This window comes from Mastigoproctus giganteus, chromosome 1 (genome assembly GCF_048544385.1).
Source record: "Mastigoproctus giganteus isolate SK-2022 chromosome 1, ASM4854438v1, whole genome shotgun sequence".
NCBI lineage: Eukaryota > Metazoa > Arthropoda > Arachnida > Uropygi > Thelyphonidae > Mastigoproctus > Mastigoproctus giganteus.
This window is the reverse complement of record NC_143575.1, coordinates 183,998,875-184,024,059: the sequence shown is the minus strand read 5'-3', so window position 1 is coordinate 184,024,059 and position 25,185 is coordinate 183,998,875. Positions and strand designations below refer to the sequence as shown.

The 25,185-nt window shown below is 38.8% G+C and overlaps 1 protein-coding gene across 1 annotated transcript in view; it reads left to right on the top strand.

Moving 5' to 3' along the window:
- Orc3 (origin recognition complex subunit 3) overlaps positions 1-25,185 on the top strand; it is a 381,867-nt gene that overhangs the window by 134,232 nt on the left and 222,450 nt on the right. The window contains exons 6-7 of the mRNA XM_090390090.1: positions 11,565-11,645; positions 23,966-24,108. Coding sequence (XP_090246216.1) covers positions 11,565-11,645; positions 23,966-24,108 — 224 coding nt within the window. The remainder of the gene's footprint in view (positions 1-11,564; positions 11,646-23,965; positions 24,109-25,185) is intronic.

The window sequence follows — 25,185 nt, the reverse complement described above, 5'->3', positions numbered from 1 at the left end:
GTAGAGTGGAGTCATCATTTGTCTTCAAACACATCTACTGTTTACAAAAGTAAACTAGATCGTGCTTTGCAGGAGGGCCTTGATATCGTTTATATCTTGCCAGAATCCACGACAGTTACACCATAGGATTTAGCCATTATTTGGGCATGGTGGGTCTGCAGGTCAGCTTCTGAAGTACTGAGGGCTTAATTCTCTCGTTCTTGGACTCATCCTTTTTTAGGAAGAATGGCCATTGACCCTATGTTCATTTTCTTCCTCTGGAAAGAGTTCCATGACTGATTCTTCTGATATCTCCTACATCTTGATGTTCAACTTCAGTTTTTTCCAGTTTCCCTTTATCTTCAGTGGGAGGTACTGATACAGGAGTTGGTAGCTGATTGTTCTTTACTGTGGTTTTGGTGGGCTTAACAAATGGCACGCAATTAGAGTAAAGGACTCTTTAGGTGGGACTGTCATTCCACTTTGTGTTCTGATGGAACATCTACATGCAGTCTTCTAAATGTATGAAGTTTTATTGCTATTTATGGGTTTCAATGCTTTTCTTACCTGTCGGTACATGTTATTCAGCTCTTCTGACTTTAATCTTTATATATCTTTTTCCTCCTTCCACTGCTAGCATGCTTGGGAGTATGCAGGGTGCTGTCCTTGACAGTGAATATGTGTTGGTTTTGGAACCGAAAATATAATAATTTAGTGATCCCTTGCACTGCACTGAGCACATGCAAGGGCATGTGCAACAGGCCATTTGTGAGTGTCCATATTTCTAACACTTAACGTGTCTTAGTAGGTTCAATACATATGGCTTGCCAGGCAGTACAAGTACCCAGCTGTAACTGTATTCAGAGATGGTAAATTGAGAGCAAGAACGAGATTTCTAGTGGGAACAAGAGTACCATCCCTACATATGAATATTGGTTTAGCAGCTGTCACTCTTACAGTTTTAGCCAGGAGCAGATCTCCTCTCCTCTTCATCCTGAAGTGTTTGAAGAGGTGCAGGTCTCCTCTTCAAACACCTCAGGATGATCCTATTCAGATATCATGCCTTGGAATGAGATGTGTCGTACAGGATTACAGTAACTGTTATTCCCCCGACAGAGGTCGCTTAGAGGAGCTGTTCTGAGTGCTTGTAATTTTTTTGTTTCAAAGAGGATGTTATCAGAAAGATGCCATTTGACAGATTTAAGAGAGCCTGCCAATCCTTCTAAACCCCATCTGGATAAACAAGGGTGACATTTATCTTTTTGCTGAGGTATTCTGGATCAACATCTAAATTTTCTGAAAGGAACCTTGTTGGGGTCCCAGAAGAAGAGGAGGGTTTATATTACCAGGAGTCATGGAAGGTTTTTTTTTTTTTCCCCAGTGCTAAGGCTTTCCACCTATCTACTGAAGAGTCATTAACTGTATTAGGGTTACCCAAGAACAAACTCATCCACTGATGTGCATTATGTCCATAAATTGCATGTTCTCTTGTTTTGCTGAATGAAAAACTTTTATCCAGCAAAAGTTTCTGGGGAAAAAAAACCTTGCTGTCCTTGTATGAGCCTGATTAACAGCCACAGAGTTAAAAAAAAAACACTCATGAAAGTTCTTCACATCACTGTTGAGATTTGAACCTGGGCCTTTTCCACCCAGTGTGGGGAGGACAGTGATTATAACCACTGTGCTACCTGTGAGGACCCACCCACCACAGAGCTCAAAGGGTTGTCCACCATCTGGCAAGCAATAAATGTGCTTGGGAGTAGGACATCAGGGTTATTCAACCCTGATGTCCTACCAGGGTTGAGTAACCCTGATGTCATACATACATACACTGCCATCGGTAGAAATCCTCTCCCTTTGACATGACAGTAGGAGTGTGGCATTGACACAGTTGACATTCACAAGTGAGCCCACTAGCTGACTTTATTCTTGGCAAGTCATCCCAGGAGCTCCAGTCTTTGTTGAAGGAGGAGCCAAAGTGACATGTTGAAGCTGGGTCCCCCTCAACCATCTGGATCCATTCCAAATTGGTGCCTCCGTAGCCAGGTGGGCAGGAGTGGCGGTCCGTAGCACACGCTTCTTGATTAAACCAGGGTTTGAGCCCGTGACCACCAAATACGGATGATGTGGAAAGGTCAGCGAATGACCACCGCATATCCCCAGAGCAATATGGCCTTAGTTGCTAATGCTCCTAAAAACCAAATAACAACAACAACAACCACCATTCCAAATTTCCACAGGTAATTTCTACATGGCAAGCACACATCAGATTCCTATAACATTAGCCTGGAACCAAGACTTTGGACATTGGATCTCACCTATTCTGGAAGGCCAGCAGAAGAATTCCTGGTAGTCCCCTTGTACAGCTTTCCAAGCAGAGGGAGAAGTTTGGGCACTGCCATTCGTTTTCTGTACATTTATTTCCTTTTGAAAATAAATCTTTACTTCTTTCGAAGTTAGAGTAGGTATCATCCCTGGTCAATATCATTTACATTTCATTGGAAATAAAAAAAAAAATCCTGCAGAATAAAATCTGATTGATGGCTAACTGAATAATCATGATAAACTTTGCTGAGATGTTTATACAGCCGGGAAACACCTCATACACATATTAAAGAGCTGTTTAATATATTGATAATTAAAACATGCAAGTGGGTATAGCTACAGAGAACATCATTCCTGACTATCACTTACCAGTAATGTTCAAGCGCACAGCTGGCTGAAGGCATAATACAAGGTATATGTGTGGTGTTGGAAAAATGGAAACAGTTGCCAAGAGATTATGCTCAATACCTGTTTTCTTCTCTGGAGTGACTGTTTTTCTGCATTGATTTTACAGCAGTGAAGGTGTTTATTCTGATGGCTGCAAAGTGCTTTCTCACAGCTGCACAAAAATGTACTGTACTGTGTTGTCAATTCATGGTTGTGTGTTAAAACATTTACTTTTTCACTTACTTGGGTGTATCAGATTGGACCATTGGTAAAATATCCAATGCAATATTTGTGCTTCTGTTTATTTTTTCCCTTATGTATTCATTAATTTATTATCATTGTTTTTTTAAAGAGCATCACAAAAAAGGATTTTGTTGGAGCCTTGGTAACTTCAGTTTCCAAGGCTCTTCTGTGCCTGAGTTTCTTGTTTCGAAATTTTGACAAATGGGCCAATGAATTAAAACAGTACAGTTAATAAATTTAAGAAGGATGTAGAGCTGTTGGAACGAATACAGAGAAGGGCAACAAGATTAATGAATGGAACAAAGGGTTGCTCTTACGAAAAAAGGCTTAAATTTTGCAAATTACAGTGTCTGGAGACTAGGCACCTGCGAGGTGATCTGATTGAGGTGTATAAAGCCTTGAATGCTCAATGCTGATGGGATTCTTTTTCTTGCTCAGAATAATCACCTGAGAGGGTATAAATTCAAATTGAGAAAAGACAGATGTGCAGAAGTTTGCCTTTAGCCAGCGGGTAGTTGGTTGGTGGAACAGACTTCCATTCTTTGTTGTGGAAGTTGATAGCCTAAATAAATTTAAGACTGAGCTGGACAGGTATTTGGAATGAACGGAGGGGTGAAATTGGAGCGTTTTTTTTTTTTTTTTTTTTTTTTTTGGCTGATGGTACATAAGCTTGCTTTCTTGCATCATATGCCTCTGCTAATGCTAATTGAGGAAAGACAGATGTAGGATAGATGTGCAGAAGTTTGCCTTTAGCCAGCGGGTAGTTGGTTGGTGGAACAGACTTCCATCCTTTGTTGTGGAAGCTGATAGCCTAAATAAATTTAAGGCTGAGCTGGACAGGTATTTGGAATGAATGGAGGGATGAAATTGGAGCGTTTTTTTTTTTTTTTTTTTTTTTTGGCTGATGGTACATAAGCTTGCTTTCTTGCATCATATGCCTCTACTAATGCTAATGCTCCCCCCCCCAAGTTTTCTTTTCTTCCACTTTGCTCGACACACAGGCATTGATTGTTTGTGCATGCATGGGATTTTCCTCGTAATATATATTTAGTTCACTGTCATTAATCTTTATCAAGCTGAAGAAGAGGCTTGCCGCCGTAAAAGCTTCTTGTCTTATATATATTTATATATGTTTTAGCACTTCTGTTTAGTTATTTTATCTTATATTTTTATTGTTTATTAAAATATAAGATAATATAATCTTGTTTATTTCATTGTATGTAGTCAGTGATTTTAAATTCTTATACACACTTTAATTATTTTTAATTACTAATTTTGTATCATTGCTTATTTTAATAACTTGTTTGAAGTCAGTAGAAGCAATATTTTGTTATTATTTAGTAATAGTAGCGGAAAATGATGCAAGAAAGCAAGTTTATACTTCAGCCTCCAAAAAAAAATAAATAAATAAATAAAATAAAATAAATAAGCCAACCCTTCCCTTATCACCTGTCCATTCTTCTAACAGTTTGTCTAGTTTTCCTTGAATTTATTCAAACTACCTATCTCTGTAATACCAGATGTAAGTTTGTTCCAATAATCGACCACCGACTTGCTGAAGATAAATTTCTTTAATCTATACTGCAATCAACCTTTCTCAGTTTGAATTTATGCACTCTTGTGTGTTTCTGAGCAAGAGGAAGGATTCCATCAGTATTCAGCTTTTACCAAACCCATTCAAAGCCTTGAACACTTCAATCAGATCTTACAGGTGCTAGCCAGGAGCTGCAGAACTGAAGCCTTTCCTGGTAAGAGAACCCTTTTGTTCCTCTCACTAATCTCATTGCTCTTCTTTGCATCTGTTCCAACAGATCCACATCCTTTCTAAAACAAGGCTTCCAGACGTGTATGCAGAACCTCAAGATGTGGCTTATATCATGGGATAATCACCTCTTTATCCCTGCTGAAAAAATTCCTTTATATTATTGACAAAACTCCATGAACTTTCCTGGCAGCCTGTCTGCATTGTACAGAGAATTTCACATCTGATTGCATAATTATCCCGAGGTTTCTTTTATTTGCCACTACCTTGATTGTGGTGCTTATACAGTTAATAGTAATAGTATTCACCATATAGTGTAAGGAAGCCACAGACTTTTGCTGCACTGGTTAAAAAGAAAGGGAAAAAAAAAAAAAAAAAGACACCAAGTAGATAAGAAAATACAAATTATATGCTTCCCTCCTTGTATAGTTATCTCTCTGGTTGACTTTTAAATTTATTCAAACTGTCAACCTCAACTTCCTGTAAGGACAACTTGTTTCAGCAATCAACTACTCACTGGTTAAAAGAAAACTTCCTCCAATTAATCTAAGGCGCCTCCGTAGCCAGGTGGGAAGGAGCAGCGGTGCGTTAGCACACGCTTCTTGATTAGACCGGGGTTCGAGCCCGTCACCACCAAATATGGAGGATGCGGAAAGGTCAGGGAATGACCACCGCATATCCCGGAGCAATATGGCCTTAGTTGCTAATGCTCCTAAAAACCAAATAACAACAACAACAACAACAACAATTAATCTAAACCTCAGCCTTTAGTCCCTACTTCTGGACTTCTTTATAACAGTGAAAATTCGACCTTCATTCATTTTATTAATCCCTCTCAAAGCCATATAAACCTCAACTAGGTCACCTATAAGGTACCCTGGTTGCAAAGTCGCAAAGCAGTGTAGCCCACGTAATCGGAGTCTTTCCCCTTATGGTTGTCCTTTTGCCAGTCTAACCATTCGTGTTTCCTGTCTTTGGACCCTTTCAAGAAGTTCAGTGTCTATTTTTCAGATGAGGTCTCCATACTTGAACACTATTCCAAAAGTGGTCTTAACAATTGCCTTATACAGCTGGATTATGACCTCCCTATCTCTACAGGATAACATTCAGTAATAGGACATCATGGGCTTTCCTGGCTGCCTGTTTACACTGTTCAGAAAACTTCATATTTGCCCTTATCTTAACTCCCAGATCCCTTTCTTCCTCCATTGTTTTTAATTGTTGAATTAAATATAATTTAATATGCATATAACTAAATGCTACGTTTTACACTTTGGGTGTTTAAATTTGGGTAAAACAACCCCAAAATATAATTGCTCGGTTATGGGTTCATATTTGGTCAGAAAATCGCTTAACATGAGAGGCCAGTGGAGACTTACAAGACTTGTGGGGGGTACAGAAAGGCTACATCCGGTAAAATAACCCAGTACAATGGTGGTAACAAAAGAGGCATTTAAGAATGCACAACTTGTCATACCTTGTCACAGATGGGAACGTTGCAGCCAAATCACGTTCCATGACCATCAGCAAAAAGCAAGAATGTATGGTTACTGTGAGCTTGAGTTCAGGAACACCAATACCGGAGAGTGGAGAATGTTTTATGCTGAAAAAAGGAGCAGAATATGATGAAAACAGTCAGCCCATGGACCCATCCTGCCAGATATCAACAGTGCAGGTTGAGGTTATGGTATAATGTGGTAGGGAGTGGTTTCATGGTGCTTCACTGGCATCAAGGGATCTGATGTGCATTATTCTGCTGTATGTTGTGTACAGCCAGGTGCATCCCTTCATGGTTGCAGTGTATTCTTCTACAGATCACTTCTTTGAGCAGAATAATCTGCCATGTTACAAGACCAGAACTGTAAAGAACTGGTTTCAGGAACATGAGAGTGAATTCGGCCTATTGCAGTGGCCTCCACAGTCAACATATCTCAATCCAATTTTGGTGCAATAAAGCATCACCAAAAAAAAAAAATCCTCCACATCACTTGTCCGTGGTGATGTTGAAGGATTTCCAAGGAACAAGCTTTTAGTATTAGTAGTGGCAAATGATGTAATAAAGAATCAGCAAAAAAAAAAAACTCTCCACATTACCTGTTCATCCCCTTCCATAGTTTGTTTAGTTCTTTCTTGAATTTATTTAAACTACCAAATTCCACAACAACAGATGGAAGTTTCTTCCAATGATCAACCACCTGCTAGCTGATGGCATACTTCCACATATCTATCCTGCAACCATCCTTTCTCAATTTGAATCTATGGTGCTTCATGTTTAGTCTGAACAAGAGGAAGACTCCCCTCAGCATCGAGATTGCTCAATCCATTCAATGCCTTCAAATCTCATTCAGATCACCTCACAGGTGCCTAGTCTCCAGATGCTGCAATTTGCAGCCTTTCTTGGTAAGACCACCCTTTTGTTCCCTTCAGCAATCTTGTTGCCTTTATCCGCACCTGTTCCAGCAGATCTACATTCTTCCTAAAACGAAACTTCCAGACCTGTATGCGGTACTCAAGATGTGGTCTAACCGTTGCTTTGTACACCATACACTGTGAGCCCATTTGCCTTTTACAGTGGGCAGTGGGATAATCACATCCTTATTCCTACTAGCAGAATTCCTGTATATCGTTGAGAAAACCCCATGAGCTTTCCTGGCAGCCTGTCTGCACAATTAATCCAAGGTATTTTTAATTTTCCACCACTCTAAGTGAAGTAACACAAAGTGGTACATTGATCTGGAATTAATGCTACAGCTTTGCAGTATATTAAACTTCAGCTGTCATTTGCACGCTCCTAGAGGAACATACCAACTGTATGGCACTACACTGAAGGTGGTAGAAAATGAAAAATACCTGGGAGTAATTGTGCAGTCAGATATGAAGTTTTCTGAGCAATGCAGACAGGCTGCTAGGGCAGGTCATGGGGTTTTGTCAATGATATACAGGAATTTTGCTAGCAGGGAAAAGGAGGTGATTGTCCCTCTGTATAAGGCAATAGTCAGGCCATGCATGGAGTACTGCTTACAGGTCTGGAGGCCTCATTTTAGGAAGGATGTAGATTTGCTTAAGCATGTACAGAGAAGGGCAACAAGATTGGTGAGGGGAATGAAGGGATCGGATCCTCTTACCAAGAGAGGCTTAAGTTCTGCAAATTGCAGCGGCTGGAGACTAGGCACCTGCAAGGTGATCTGATTGAGGTGTATAAGGCCTTGAATGGATTGAGTATGCTGAATTGTGGTGGGATTCTTCCACTTGTTCAGATTACGAACCTAAGGGGGCATAAATTCAAATTGAGGAAAGACAGATGTAGAATGTGTGGAAATTTGCCTTTAGCCAGCGGGTGATTAATTGCTGGAACAAACTTCCATCTGTCGTGGAAGTTGATAGGTTAAATAAATTTAAGGAGGAAATGGACAAACATTTAGAGGGAATTGTTGTGTAAATTTTTTTTTTTTTTTTTGGCTGATGCTGCATAAGCTCATACGCTTGCTTTCTTGCATCACATGCCACTATTACTAATACTACTACTACTATTTCTCATCCCACCGCCTAATTTTTTTAGTTCTTTTCACAGTGCCTTACCTCAATTATTGTCATTAATTGCCTTGCCACCCATTATATCATCTGCAAACTTAGATATTAAGTCTGATATACCTTCATCAATATCATTAGGAAATATAGAAAACAACAATGGACCCAGCACTTAACACCAGGGAACTCCACTAATAACATTAGTACATTAAGAGCAGTGTCCATTAATAACAACTCTCTGTATTCTCTCACTCAACCATCCCTTTATCCATAACAGTAACTTGCTTAATGCTACACTGCTCCAATTTGCACCCTTTTATGTGCAAAGTATTAAAAGCTTTCAGGAAATCCAAGTATATGATATCAAAATTATTTTTTGCATTGAGATCCTTCTTTACTGCATTATAGTATCCAGTCCAATTGGAGATAGTATCAGCCTTATTATGTGTGCTACCTCAATGCATATGTGCATGCATAAATCAGCACTAGCAATGTTGTACCAAAATGCATTCATGGAGGATGTAGATCCAAGCGGTGAATTCAGCCCTAATGCACATGAGTGGTCATTCTTAAGGCATTAACCAATGACTGCTGTAAGCGGAACTGCACATGAAATTAACAACTACTCAGTATTTGGCACACTGATCGAATGTTTTGCAGTAATGCTTGGCATTTGTTTATAGACTTGGCACACAGTTTTATTTATTTTTTACCTGTATTGATATAAATGAATAAACTTCTGGTTTACAGTCCAGCACAAAAGTAAATGCTTGCTTTTAGCAATGAATTCCAAACTTTGAATTTTCTACTGTTATGTATGAATTTTCAGAATGCTGGGGGAAGTTAGAATGTTGATTTTGCACATCTCCAGTCCATAGGGACTTCCTGAATCCAGTGTTGCTCTCATAATTATGGCTAAGGGAATGCTTACCTCTTTTGCTGCCTTCTTTGATATAATTGGATAGATCCAGTCAACCCCAGATGCCTTTTTTATGTTTAGCTTCAACAATCTCGCTTCTACTTTCCTCTCAATTATCACAAAATCATTTAGTTGTCTGTTAGAATTTGATGAACTTTTCGTATCCCTTTCCTTAAGAATTGCTCATATATGATGTAGGTGTGAAATACCTATTCAGTTTGTCAGCTACCTGAGTAGGATCATCAACAGTTAAATCATCGATACCTATTCAGTTTGTCAGCTACCCGAGTAGGATCATAAACAGTTAAATCATCGATATCAAGCGGACCAGCGTGATTCAACTCCTTCCTTCTACAGTTAATATAAGTAAAGAAATCTTTGCTGATTTTCTTTGCATTCTTTGCGAGAAACTTTTCTTTATCTTACTTAGCTTGCTTAACCTCCTTTGTGATTTGATTTATATCTGCCATAGGCTTCTGTATCACGTGATAATTTATATGCATCCCATGCATATTTCTTCTCTATCACAAGTCATTATTTCATCTGACATCCATTTAGGCCTTGAACAGTATTTCTTAGTTGGTATATGAAAAGCCTAGGTGCTTCTACAATTCTACAATGCTTTCAATTTAGAATTTTTTGTTGGTAAGTTCATCAGTTGGATCCCTGATGAAGTTATCAACAGCTGTTACTTGAATTGTTGCTGATAATCAGATGAAGAGTATTGCTTCCTCTTGCAGAAAAATTCATCCAATAAATCCACAAAAGCCTTGCTAGTGTGCAAGTGACCAACCCACAAGTTCCAGTCAATATCTGGAAAGTTAAAATTGCCCATCATATAAGACATTCTGATTTGCAAGCCCACTCTATTTCTGTGTATCATTGTTCATTATACTCATCACAATCATTAGGCCTATAGCACACTCCTACTGTTTTTTGTTTATCCAGTACTTGTTTCACATTAAACCGACTCAGCTGACTCTCCTGTTAACAAGCAGAGACCATGCTGAAAAAATTCTACATTGTGAGCTTTTCACAGTCTCCCCAACCTCAAATTGATTTACAAGGCTGTTATCATGCACTCCCTCTCCTATCTTGTCTGGGCAGAATTGCAAATACTTTCAAATTTAATCCTAATTCACAGATTTTTTTCAGCTCTTCCCTGTATTTCTTAAATAAATCCTTAGATCTTCTACATTATTGCTAAGTACTGGCATTAATGATAAGGAGATCTGAGCACTCGAGATTTGCAACAATATCCACTTTCGTGCCCTTAAAATTCACCTCAGGACTTAATTTTGAGATTTGCAGCAATATCATCTTTCTTGCTTTTAAAAGATATCTGCACGTCATCTACTTTTGCCTCCGGGAGACATACCCTGGTCCTATTCCATCTACCCTTTTTGCAGAGTAGAGATTTTCAACCATGCAGTTTGCAAAAACTGGAAGGCAGTTCAGCTGACATAGATCCATGCCATGAAAAAATCCAGGCTGTTGTGACAGTTCAATTGGTACCTACTCATTAGATCAATGTACTTAATAAAGTGGCCACTCAGTTTATAATGTCCAGTAGCTACAAATGTATTTGTATTATATAATAAGACATGCTACCGGAGCAGGTCAAAGGATCTTGTCAGTGATATACAGGAACTTTGCTAGCAGGGATAAGGAGGTGATTATCCCCTTGTATAAGGCAGTGGTCAGGCCACACCTTGAGTACTGCATACAGGTCTGGAGCCCTGATTTTAGGAAGGATGTAGAGTTGTTGGAATGAGTACAGAGAAGGGCAATGAGATTGAGTGGAACAAAGGGGTGCTCTTACCAAGAAAGGCATAAGTTCTGCAAATTGCATCGTCTGGAGACTAGGCACCTGTGAGATCTGATTGAGGTGTTTAAGGCTTTGAATGGTTTGAGCAAGCTCAAATGGGAGTCTTCCTCTTGTCAGATTATGCACTTAGGGGGCATAAATTCAAATTGAGGAAAGACAGTTGCAGAATAAATATGTGGAAATTTGCCTTTAGCCAGCAAGTGGTTGATTGCTGGAACAAACTTCCATCTGTTGTTGAAGTTGATAGCTTAAATAGATTCAAGGAAGAACTGGTCAAACTTTTTAAGCGAATGAATAGGTGAAATGGGAAATGATTTTTTTTTTTTTTTGACTGATGCTGCATAAGCTCACTTTCTTGCATCATATGCCACTGCTAATGCTGAAGTGGTTGGCATAAACATAGTTTGCTTTAATTTTTCTCCTTGCAGAGAATAAAATATTACCAGTGTAAATTCTTAAAATCTTTGCCTATGGGATAAGTTATAGTATTGCTAAACACAAGTAGTACACGGTAAAAGAGTGAGTAACATTGCTCTCTAATACTAAAATGTCTCCATTTGTACATAATTTAAATTATTCTTTTGATTTTTCAGGCATTAGGACATGGTTATCAACTAAAGAAACAAGACTGTACATTTTCTTCTCTCTTGGCTTGGTATAAGAGTTTGAAAATGGTAAAATTTTTGATTTTTGTAATACAGTACAATTTCAAAATGTTAGACTGAAACATCATAAAAAATTAATTTATAAAACCCCTTTGTGCCAGATGAGTAGAACAGCTACAAAAAGGCAGTAAATTGTATTTGTGTTATTATCTGTAATAATAGTGTTGTGTGTTACTGATTTTGATTACAATATATATTTTGTTTTACTTTATAGTCATTTTTAAACTTTTATAAGTGATGTAAGGTTCATTTAATAATATAAAGTGCCATTGTAGTAGAAAATGAAATAATGAAAGAATGATCATTATTTTATTGTTACTATAAAATTATATCTTATATGATATAATATTACTAGAAAAATAGATGCCCAAGGTGTAATAAACTATGAATTTAAAATACAGGTAGGCCCTGATTTATGTCAGGGTTATGTTCCAACTCCTCGGGGTCGTTAGCTGAAGCAGCATTATTGTTATTGTTATTTGGTTTTTAGGAGCATTAGCAACTAAGGCCATATTGCTCCGGGGATATGCGGTGGTCACTCCCTGACCTTTCCGCATCTTCCATATTTGGTGACGAAAGCTTTCACAGATTCAGATGTTTCCTATACTAGTATAGGATCTGTATGTTGTGGGTTAGTTGGAAGCAAAAGTATAATGAGAGTGGGAGTAATCTACAAGCCAGGTGATTGTGAAGATTATGATGAGAGCCTCTACATGCAAATGGAATAGGCAAGCAAGCATGAATGTCTGATTATGGGTGATTTTAATCGGCCTCTATTCGATTGTAGCAAATGGGAAGAAAAATCAATATGGGGGACAAAATTTTTAAATAAACTAGATGATTTGTATCAATGTGTCAGGGAATGTCCTAGGGAAAAGAATATTCTAGACCTGATAATGAAACACTCATGAACCAAATGACATAATCGGGCTGACAGTACAGGAACCGGTAGCAGGAAGTGATTACAGAATTCTACAGTGGATGATGAAAAGAGGGGTAGCAGTAGTTAAAGGCAAAGGAATGGGTTATAATTTCAGGAAAGGAAATTACAATGCCTTAAGGTGCTCATCATGATTGGCCATTTTCAATACACTGCAGGATGAAGGCCTCTCCAACAACTTTCCAGTTCCTTCTGTGTTGTGCAATTGCCATCCATTTACTACCCACGAATTCGTGAATTTCATCTGTCCATCTCCGTCATTGTCTTCCAGGTTTTCTTCTAGCTCCTCTTGGGTACAATTCTGTTATTTTCTTAGTCCATCTGTTATCATGTCTTCGAGCTGTGTGTCCTGCCCAAGACCATTTTAGTTCTTTAGTTTCGATAAGAATGTACTTTACTCGAGTTTGCTGCCTAATCCATGTGTTTCTCTTCTTATTTAACAGTCCGATTCCTAATATAATTCGTTCCATTCTTCTCTGTGTAGTTCTCAGCTTCTCTTCCATTCTTTTGGTGAGTGCCCAAGTTTCACTTCCATAAGTCATGGTGGTTCATTATTTTATTTTTCAGACAAATTGGGATATTGCTCCTCAGTATGTGACTATATTTTCTCAATGCTATTCATCCAAAATTTATTCTTCTCTTGACTTCCAGCCATTTATTAAAGCTAATGATTTGTCCCAGATAAGTATGTGAATCCACCTTTTCAATTACTGCTCCTTCAATGATTATATCCCTTTCTGTGGCATACTTGTTCATTATTACTTTTGTTTTAACCATATTCATCTTTAGTCTGAAATCCTTACTAACTGTGCATAACTGATTAAGATTTTCCTCTAATTATTTGGGATCATGGCTTATGATCACAATGTCATCTGCAAATCATAAATGGTTTAGGTACTCTCCATTCACATTGACTCCTTTCTGCTACCAGTCTAATCTTCTGAAAGCATCAAGGGCAGCAGTAAACAACTTCGGAGATATTGTGTCTCCTTGTCAAACTCCTTTTCTCAATTTTAAATTCGCTGTTGTCTTTGTCTAGTCTAATGTGCTACATAGCCTCAATTAACTGGGTAGATATCTCACAGAGAGCAGATACAATTGAATAATGGTATACCTTTAAAACATTAATCACAGAAGCTTTGAATGCATATATACCATTAAAAAAAAGTACTTCACGAGGAGAATTCCAAGTTGGATGAATAATGAAGTTGCTAGATTACTTGAGCCGAAAAAGACAGCATGGAAAATTTACAGAGCAATAAAAAGTACTTGAAGCCTATAACAGCCACAAATTGATCTGCAATAGTGCCACAAAAAAAGGCTGGGCTGGCAAAAGCAGATTATGAGAAATTGCTGGCAAAGAGAGCAAAGAAGGGAGATAAGGAATTCTTCACATATACAATGCAAAGAAGAGAAGGACAGACCAGATTGGACCCTTATGTAATGAATGTGGGATAGTACTAGATACTCCAGCCGATGTTGCAGATGAACTCAAAAGTTATTTTGTATCGATATTTACAGAAGGAAAAAAAAACCTTTATGTATGTCAATGAGAAATTATGGGAATGAAGTTGAAAAATATGTAACTAATGATATTGAAATTTCACATTTTTTTTTTTTTTTTTTTTTATGTAAATCCCAAACACGAGAGGTATTAGAACCTATAGTACTTAAGAAGACGAAAGAAGTTATTTGTTGACATTGGACTTGAACTTCTGTAGACTATAATTTTCAGGTAATACATATGAAGGAAGGTTGTTCCAGAAAACGGCAGTTGAATGAATAATCGAGAAAGATGAAAAGTCGGTTCTGTGAGTTTGAAGTTGGACAGTAAATGGATGTTGGCTGGTGGCGGCACGTGTTTGGACTGTTTTGAAAGAGAGAGCGGGAATTATAGAAGCCAATTCAGAAGAACAGTGCTCATGGAAGTATTTGTAGAAGAGGCATGCAGCAGAAACATTACGTCTATGAGACAGCGAGTGGAGAGACAGACTCTGTTAGAGATGAATCATAAATTAACCTAACTGCACTCTTCTGAACAGAATCAAGAAGCCTGAGAGAGGTTTTGGGGGCACCACCCCAGATGTGGGAACAATATTCCATGGTAGGGCGGATTTGCGATTTTGTACAGAGTGAACAGCTGTTTGGTAGAAAAGTAACGGCGAGAGCAAAAAAGAAAACCAAGTTTTTTAGATGTAGAGGAAGCAATATTTGTAATGTGCTTGTGCCAAGAGAGATTCGAAGTCAGGGTAATCCCCAAAAGAGATATATCATTTTGCCTAGAAATCGGAGTGTCACCAAAGATAAGCATAGGAGCAGAAGAATCCTTTTTGCGAGACATAAGACGAGACTGAGCTTTAGAAGGATTGAAATCAACTAAGTTGTCTTTGTCCCACTGGAGAATTACCTGGAGATTGGCATTTAAGAAATTGGTAGCAGATTTTCGAGAAGTTGAAGCAGATTGGGCAGGGCAAAGGTTTCTCAAAATGGAAAGTGGAATGCAATGTGCTATCATTGGCATAACTATGGATAGGATTTCCAGTCAATGGAAGAAGGTCATTAATATACAAGAGGAAAAGAGTGGGGGAAAGAACTGAACCTTGGGGGACACTGGCATTAGTGGAGAAGTTAGAAGACAGAGAGCCATCTACAATCACCCTCTGTGAGTGATCACAGAGAAAACTGGATAACTAATTACAAAAAACAGTTGGCAAACCATAAGATGGAAGCTTGTTTAGAACACCTTTATGCCAAACATGATCAAAAGCTTTGAGGTGTCAAGAGCAACTGTTTGTGTTTTACCGAACTTTTCCATTGAATTAGTCCATAAATGGGTAACATAAGCAAGAATATCACCAGAGAATCGACACAGACGGAATCCATACTGGCGATGATTGATCAGACGGAAGGTTTCTAGGTAGTTTAAGAGTTGATGGTTAATTAATTTCTCCATTACTTTAGAAAGAGTAGAAGTAATTGCAATGGGACGATAATTGGATGGGAGGGATTTGTCACCCTTTTTAGGAACAGGCTGGATATGAGCAAATTTCCAAGCAGAAGGAAAAACACCTTTGGAATAAGAAAGTGAAAAAAGGCAGCAAAGAATAGGAGTAAGTTCAGGAGCACAGGTTTTGAGAACAAGTGGAGAAATACAATTGGGCCTGGAGCTTCTTAGCATCAAGATTCGTCAAATCCTTCTGATATCCTTTTGACGGAAGACCACCGGAAGCATTGAATGGAGCATGTTGGGAATGTTGGGAGGTGTTTTACCAAGATCATTAATACACAAGTTGGAGGAAAAACGGGATGCTAGCAGGTCAGCTTTATTCTGGCTGAAGTGACAACAGAACCATCTGGTTTGGACAGAGGTGGGAGCAGAGATGGGCAAAAGTTGCAGCCAATAGCTTTGGCAAGAGACCAGAATGCTCGGCTACCATTAGGGCAAGAAGCAAGTTTTCTACTCTTAGCTTGTTCAATCTCTAGTTTAGACTAATTAATAACTGCTTTACAATTGCTGCGAGCTTTGGTGTAGGCAGAAAATGAAACTGAAGCATTAGAAACAAGCCAATTACGATATGCAACGTTCTTCTCTTGAACAGCCTTAGCACATTTATTGGAAAACCAAGGTTTAGATAAAGGACCAGATTTTACAGTTTAGTATAGAATAAAGGATTCCATTCCTACAAGAATAATTTCACTGACACGATCTGAGCAAACGTTGACATCAGAAGTTTTGAAACAGTAATCTGACCAAGGAAAATAAAAAATCTTGCAGGTCATCCCATTTTACATTCTTGTATTGCCAAACAACACGAGGTTGGGAATAGCCATGAGATAAAGGCTCCATTGGAGAAGAGACAATCACTAATTTGTGATATGAGGTGCTTAAAGGACCTCTCACTTCGACCGTGTATTTAGAAGGGTTGTTTCTGAGAAAAAGATCAAGCGTGTTGGCTGTATGGTTAGGATTGTCCAGTATTCTTGTAGGTAAATGAACAATCTGTGCAAGGTCATTAGTAATTTGCAAAAGCCTCAGCATCTTGACCAGCTGGGTCAGTGTGAATATAAAACAGAAGCCAGCTGGAGTTGTGAACATTAAAATCACCAAGGAAAATTACCTTGGTGATTTTGGACCAAGGAAAGTTGCAAAGAGAGGAAGTCAAAGAACTCGAAGTGATTAGTGGAGTTGGGAGAACGGTAGAGACAACAGAGAATTTGACACAATGAGGTAGAGAGATTTTAAGCCTGAGAAGCTGAATTCTAATCTCATACCAAGTCTCTGACAGGAATATCGGAACGGACATGTGCACAAGTACCACCTTTGAGGCGAATAATTTGGGCAACTGAGATGAGCAGTAGTTGAATCAACTGATAACTGAGATTCTGTCAGAAAAAGTACATGGAGTTTGGCAGACTGCAAGTGTAAATGGACATCTTTGAGATTAGAATTGTGACCACTATATTTGTGAAATGAATTAGGAAGTGTTTGGGAGGTTTAGATCTTTTTTCGCAGATAAGCTTATTCTATTAGTTTGACAATTCATGGTGTATTCAATAGTAAGAAAAAGTGTGTGGGACATGCTGTATGAAGTAATGAAATTTTTGGATATGGCGTACACATGGTAAGAATATACCCAGATCCTTGACATAACGTGGCCTCGACAATGCCCCCGCATACACACTACTTGGACTCCCTCCAGTCACTATCTGGCAGAGTAGAGGTAGCAAGATTATACAATAGCTGATCTGGAAGCCTCCTAGAGAGTTACCAATAGGTTCGGTCCGGTGTACTAACTAGCGGCCGAACACCGCTTTAGAGCTGTTCCCTCGAAATGTAAAGAATAATGGATCTCGCCACGATGTTCATCATAACCTCAAAAGGTATGTCTGCCAGGGGCAAAGGTTGATGACGTTGTAGAGCGAATATCATCTTTTAAGGGCACAAAAGGTGATATAGTTGTACACGTTGGCACTAATAATATTAAGAGTAGGAGACCGGCAGAATTACTTAACAAGTACAGGTCACTGTTGAACAAAAGCCGAGAATTAGGGTTGAATTTGAAAGTGTCTGCAATTCTGCCCAGACACGACAGGAGGGAGTATATGATGAGAGCCTTGTCGATCAATTCGGCCCTGGAAAGATTGTGCAAGGCTCAAGGGGTAGAATTTTTTTCAGCCTGGACTGTACTTGTTAACAGGAGAGATTGCTTCTACAGGGATGGGATACACTTAAATAGAAAGGGTGCAAGAATATTTGCTGATGCTATCGAGGCAGTGTTAGGTGGGTCGGAAAACTGCTAGCTTGGGGGGAGACAAAGACCAATAGATTGACAGTAGCCACTGGCAGAGGTGAAAGAGATTCTTGCACTGCTTCTATTAGAATGAGCAGAAGCCTGAAAAACAAGATGCATGATATTTCAGAGACTGCTGGGAGCCTTTGCGGTACAAGTAAACACATGGGTTGTGTTAGGGTAGCTAAGAATAGAAACAGGTGCAGGTATACTTGCGTGTACACCAATGCTAGGAGTTTAGTAAATAAATTTGATGAATTTGAGGTATTGCTCAAAACATCAAAGGCAGATATTGTTGGGATATCAGAGACGTGGTGTCACACAGATATAAGGGATGCAGAACTGCAATTTGGGGAGTACAACGTCTACAGAAAGGATAGACAGGATAGGAAGGGGGGAGGGGTTATGCTGTTAGTTAAGAAACACATAAAAACCAAGGAAGTGAAGCCAGTCAACATCGCTGGACAGTGCAGTGTTGAGTCAGTTTGGTGTGACATAAGCATTGGGAGATCAAAATTGAGAGTAGGAGTGTGCTATAGGCCTAATGACTCTGATGAGTATAATAAGAAACTGTACAGGGAAATAGAGTGGGCCAGTAAATCAGAGAGTCTTATAATGGGGGATTTTAATTTCCCAGATATTGACTGGAATTTGTGGGTTGGTCACTCACACACTAGCAAGGCTTTTGTGGATTTATTGGATGATTGTTTTCTACATCAGCATGTTCGGGAGGCAACTAGAGGGAGTAATACTCTTGATTTGATTATCAGCAGTGATTCTTCATGCATTAAGAATCTGCAGATAAATGAACCACTAGGTGGCAGTGATCACAGTGTGCTGAAGTGGGATTTACTCAAAGAGGTAACTACCATTAGGGGTAAAGGGAAGGGTTATTGCTTCCGTAAAGGCGACTACGATGGACTGAGACAGTATTTAAATTCTATACAGTGGGACAAACTGATGATGCTACCAACAGCAAATTCAAAATGGGAAGCTTTCAAAGAACTTATCTTGGAAGCTACTAGGCTTTACATACCAACTAAGAAATATTGTTCAAGGTTTAGGCCAAAATGGATGTCAGATGAACTAATGAGGCATATGGCAGAGAAGAAAAATGCATGGGATACTTACAAATTAACACATGACACAGAAGCCTATGATAGATACAAGTTGATATGCAACCAAGTTACAAAGGAGGTTAGGCAGGCGAAGGCAGATTACGAGAAATCCTTGGCAAGGGATGCAAAGAAAAACAGCAAAGAGTTCTTTACTTATGTAAACTCTAGAAGGAAGGGGATGAATCAGATTGGTCCACTTGATATTGATGGGTCAACTGTTGATGATCCTGCTCAGGTAGCTAACAAACTAAATGAATATTTTGCATCGACATTCACACATGAGGAGTTATTCAGCGAGGGGAATGCCAGAGGTGTATTCAACTCTAGCAGTAAGCTACAGAATCTTGAAATAACTGAGAGTAAGGTGGAGGAGAGGTTGTTGAAGATAAACACAAGAAAGGCACCCGGGGTGGATGGGATCTATCCAGTTATATTAAAGGAGGCAGCAAAGGAAGTAAGCAAACCCTTAGCCATAATTATGAGAGCTTCCTTGGACTCAGGGGAGGTACCCATAGACTGGAAATGTGCAAATGTGACCCCAATTCACAAAGGAGGATCAAAGGCTGACACAAGTAATTATAGACCTGTGAGCTTAACTTCTGTTCCAGGAAAATTAATGGAGGCACTGGTTAATGAAGCACTGCAGGATCATTTAGACAAGACTTCAGTTATAGCTCGGACACAGCATGGTTTTGTTAAGGGGAAGTCTTGCCTGACCAATTTGATTGGATACTATGATGCAGTCACAAAAGAACTGGATGCAGGGAATAGCTTTGATATTATATACTTGGATCTTAGAAAGGCTTTTGATACTGTTGCACATGGAAGACTGCTACACAAATTGGAGCAGTGTGACATTGGAGGCAAATTGCTGCTATGGATAGGGGGGGTGGTTGAGGGGGAGAAGACAGAGAGTGGTAATCAATGGACACTGCTCATCGTGGACTAATGTTATTAGTGGAGTCCCTCAGGGCTCAGTGTTGGGTCCATTATTGTTTTCTGTATTTATAAATGATATTGATGATGGTATATCAAGCTTAATGTCCAAGTTTGCAGACGATACAAAGGTTGGCAGGGTTGTCAAGGACACTACTGACACTATGCTACTGCAACAGGATCTGGAAAGGTTGAGCAGATGGGCTGAGAGGTGGCAAATGAAGTTTAACATTGACAAATGTAAAGTACTACACATGGGAAACAGCAACCCCAGAGCAACGTATCAACTCTGTGGTACTACACTGACAGTGGTAGAGAATGAAAGGGACTTGGGGGTGGTTGTGCAGGCAGATATGAAGTTCTCTGAGCAGTGCAGACGGGCTGCAAGAGTAGCTCATGGTGTATTGTCAATGATATACAGGAATTTTTCCAGCAGGGATAAGGAAGTGATTATTCCCTTGTATAAGGCAATGGTCAGGCCACACCTAGAGTTCTGTATACAGGTCTGGAGGCCTCATTTCAAGAAGGATGTAGAGCTGCTGGAACGAGTACAGAGAAGGGCAACAAGATTAGTGAATGGAACAAAGGGGTGCTCTTACGAAGAAAGGCTTAAGTTTTGCAAATTACAGTGTCTGGAGACTAGGCACCAGCGAGGTGATCTGATAGAGGTGTATAAAGCCTTGAATGGTTTGAGCATGCTCAATGCTGATGGGATTCTTCCTCTAGCTCAGAAAAATCACCTGAGAGGGCATAAATTCAAATTGAGGAAAGACAGATGTAGGATAGACGTGCGGAAATTTGCCTTTAGCCAGCGGGTGGTTGGTTGGTGGAACAGACTTCCATCCCTTGTAGTGGAAGTTGATAGCCTAAATAAGTTTAAGGCTCAGCTGGACAGGTATTTTGAACGAACAGAGGGGTGAAGTGGAAGTGGGTTTTTTTTTTTGGCTGATGCTGCATAAGCTTGCTTTCTTGCATCAAATGCCTCTACTAATGCTAATGCTAAAAGTCATCAATCATACTGCATGATGGTAGAGGTGGGGAAGGTTTGACTGGAACTCAGCTCTGGCAACTAAACATGGGTTCCACCACTTCAAACCTCCAATAAGCAAAGTGGTGGTATTGCACCAGTTGATGAGAGTCATCTACCACCTAGTACTGCTTGGTAACACAGAGGGGCAGCATTCCTCCATGTGGTGTAGACGCCACACCTCGACCCCTGCTTACGTTGGTTCACACCTGGGTGGTCACCCACCATGTGCTTGAGTATGGAGGTTATACCCAGGATTATTAACAGTTCTACCATCGTGAAGGTGCATACAGAGGATTTGGCTGTCACAGACCGTCTGGACTTCGCCGAAATTGGGTCCACTTGAATTGAGTGTCACCCGAATATCAGTTCCATCAGCATTTTAGACTCCAAGGTAGCAAGTATAGCTTGTCTAGCATATCTGAGAGAATGTCTGTGACAACCTCAAGGACATGATTGTTTAATGAAAAAACCTTCGAGCCAGCCTACAGGCGAGTAAGGCTCCTGGGGTTGATGGCTATATCCTATAATTTTAAGGGATGTGGCAAGTGAGTGCATTGAACCACTGAGGCTAATTATGAGAGCATCACTGGACTCAGGAGAGATTCCATTGGATTAGAAAAGTGCCAATGTATCTCCAAAACTTAAGGGTGGTTCTAAGAATGTAGTGGGAAATTACTGACCTGTCAGTCTAACTTTGGTAGTAAGGAAAATCATGGAGGCAATGATCGTGGAATTCATGATCATTTAGATATAAATGGAATTCTGAAGGATACACAGCATGGTTTTATAAAGGGAAAATCATGTTTAACACATCTGGTTAGCTATCTTGACAGGGTCACTCATAAGCCGGGTTTAGGGAATAATTTCGACATTGTTTATTTAGATTTCAGCAGAGAATTTTACTCAGTCCCCCATGAGCAGTTACTTTATAAGCTGGAACAGTTTGGAATCAGGGAAAATTCTTATATGGACAGCAGGTTGGCTTCAGTACAAGAGGCAGATGGTTGTGATAAATGGTTATTCCTCAGATCGGGTTAATGTAAGAAGCGGAGTTCCCTAGGGATCAGTATTGGGACCAGTGTTTTTGATTTTCTTAAATTACTTCAATGAAGGGATAGAAGGCATGATGTCTAAATTTGCAGGTGATGTAAAGATTGTTATAGTAGTTAATAATCACTGCCAAACAGAGCTTCTTCATTGTGACCTAGATAGACTTCAGGGATGGTCAGAAAAGTGGCAACTTTGTGCAATTCAGTAAAGTGCAAGGTCTTACACCTGGGGAACAGTAACCCCAAAATAACTTATACACTTGGTGGAGTTGAACTAAAGTCAGTAGTGGAAGAAAGGGACTTAGGAGTTACAATAAGGTCAGACATGAAGTTCTCCAGGCATTGTAGACTGGTTGCAGGGAAGACCCATGGTGTCCTATTGATGATTTATCGATAGTAGAGATTAGAACATCATAAACCCATTATATAAGGCTATTGTTAGATTACACTTGGAATACTGTGTTCAGGTGTGGAGACTGCACCTAAAAAAAGACATCAAGCTTGTTGAAAGGGTCCAAAAACGGATGACTCACCTGGTGAGATCAGCAAAAGGGCATCCATATGAATAGCGACTTTGAATATGTGGGTTGCACAGCTTGGAAACTAGGCACCTTAGAGGAGACTTGATTGAGTGGTTTAAGGTTCTGAGAGGCAAAAGGAAAATGAATGAGGACAAAATTTTCATGGTTATTAATGATTCAAAACTAGGGGGCATAAATTCAAGTTATGGAGGGAGCTCTTAGCCAGCAAGTTATAAATTACTTACATGAGTGGTAGAGGCTGACAGATTTTAGAAATTCAAAGGTCAGGATAGTTACCTACTGGAGGAGAGAAATGCATAGATTGTCAATTCCCTTTTCTTTTATTATTTATTTTATATAATTTTTTGTATTATTATTTTACTATACCCCTACTTTTTTTTTTTTTTTTTTTTGCTTGTGCAGCATAAGCCTTAGGCTTCCTTGCAACAAATGCCCAGTACTAATACTGACTAAGTTTTCTTATATTAATTTTTAATTGAATAACACTCACAGAAATTGGAGTGAGACACCGGCAACAATATAATGCTCTGACAAAGCTCAGGCACTGGATGAGATAACACACACACACACACACACACACACACACACACACACACACACACACACACACACACACACACACACACACACACACACACACACAGAGAGAGAGAGAGAGAGAGAGAGAGAGAGAGAGAGAGAGAGAGAGAGAGAGAGAGAGAGAGAGAGAGAGAGAGAGAGAGAGAGAGAGAGAGAGAGAGAGAGAGAGACTGTTCAAACTGATAAAATTTGACAGGTTGCTTAGGTCTCCTCCTCACAGTAGTAATAGAAATAGAGATTGACAGTGTTCCACGTATTCTATTCAGAATTCACTATCTTCCTCAACACTAATTTCTCTCCAGCCAAGGCAGTATTTCACTGATACCAAAATTCACTCACCATTGATTTGTCTGCTACAACACACACACTGTTGGATATCCTGTCCTGAAATATCCATAGAACAATCGGGAATGGACTATATGATCACCTACAGTTTTGTTTTTGTATAAACTGTGTGCTGTTCAAAACTAATAGTTTTTAAAGATTTGTATTTTATCTTTAGCCCTGTAAGTATATTTTTTCTTTTTATCTTTTTACTGCAAATGAAAACTCAAGTAGAGATTTGAAACCATTTAGTTCATTAAAACTTTATTTTTTTTTACATGGTGAAAGTGTAACTCTCGTTATGTTATTAGGATCTTTTTTTCTTTTTTTTTTGCTTAAAAGCCTTTCATTTAGTTAACATTTAAATGAGATCAGTGGGGTAAATTCTTTTTTTCTCTCTTTTTTGTGATATTGAAACTGACACTATGATTTCTATGATACTTTTTGATTAATAATATTAATCAGAAAGGAATAAGATTATTTCAGTTACTTAGTAATCAAATTGATTCTTTTCTCTGAGGAATGTGTGACCCCTAAGAAACAAAGCAAAAAGACTCGAAATGTAAATGAAAGCTGTTCATCTTCATCTCCCATAGTAATCATAATTGAAGATTTAGAAGCTTTCAGTCCTTGCGTTTTACAAGATTATATTCTAATTTGTAGGTGAGACTACAATTTGCTTATGTTTTTTATATAATAAAAACATATAAAACAATTAATGATTTTTGTTTAATTAGACATTTTTAAATAAAATAAGACTGATTGTCATAAACAAGATAACAAAATAAGGATAATAGCATTTGTTGCTAGTCATAGTATTACCTAAATTTAATGTGAGATATTCTCCTATGTTGTTTTTTATGTTTTGAAACTTGGAAACAGAATTTGAAGTTTTCTGGTTGAAAAAAAGCTATGGTCTTATCATAGAAAAGGGAAAACTAAATATATTATGAAACTAGTATGGCAAAATAATGCTACAACCAGGGTTATACCTGACAAAATGCAATTATACTACCTAATATTCAACATATAATACAACCATAAAAATAAGAAAGAAAAATAACAAATCCAGATCATTGCTAACATGACTCGCCACCCAAGCAGATGCATCCTCACGTTCACCAAAGCACGAATGTCATTTTCATAATAAATGAAATTAAGGATGAGAAACTCGCAAGCATCACCTCCTTGAGAGGACAGCACTTATGAACTCTGAAAAGGATCACATCTCAGTCGTTGGCTGCTGTCAAGCCAAATGTCAGTGGATGTCCCTATATGTTCTGGTAAAAGAAGACAATGCAACAAGTGAAATGTAAATTTGAACATTGACCGAACCAATTGACAGGTCTAAACCAAGTGTAAATATGCAAATCAACTTTATTTATTTACATAATTAATAAATCAATTATAATCAAGTAATTAAGGTGATCAAATGACAGCATAAATTAAAACAATGAAGAAATATGGAGTTGAACATTCAAACTGGAGAGGAAAGACTGAGATAGCAGGACCTTACAATTTAAATTGTAATTTAAATTGTGGGGGAACAAAAAAAAACTGCAACAGACTGTTATATCCATACCAAAAGCAACTTTGCTATAAAAACAAGCTGTTTTTTTATAGAAAAGACAGTTGTAGAAAAAGGAACACTAAATGTACCACAAAATTAATATGGCAGTACTGGGTTCATGCTAGTGTCTTGGTATATTTAGTTCCTCCCTTTATAAGTCTTGGAGACAA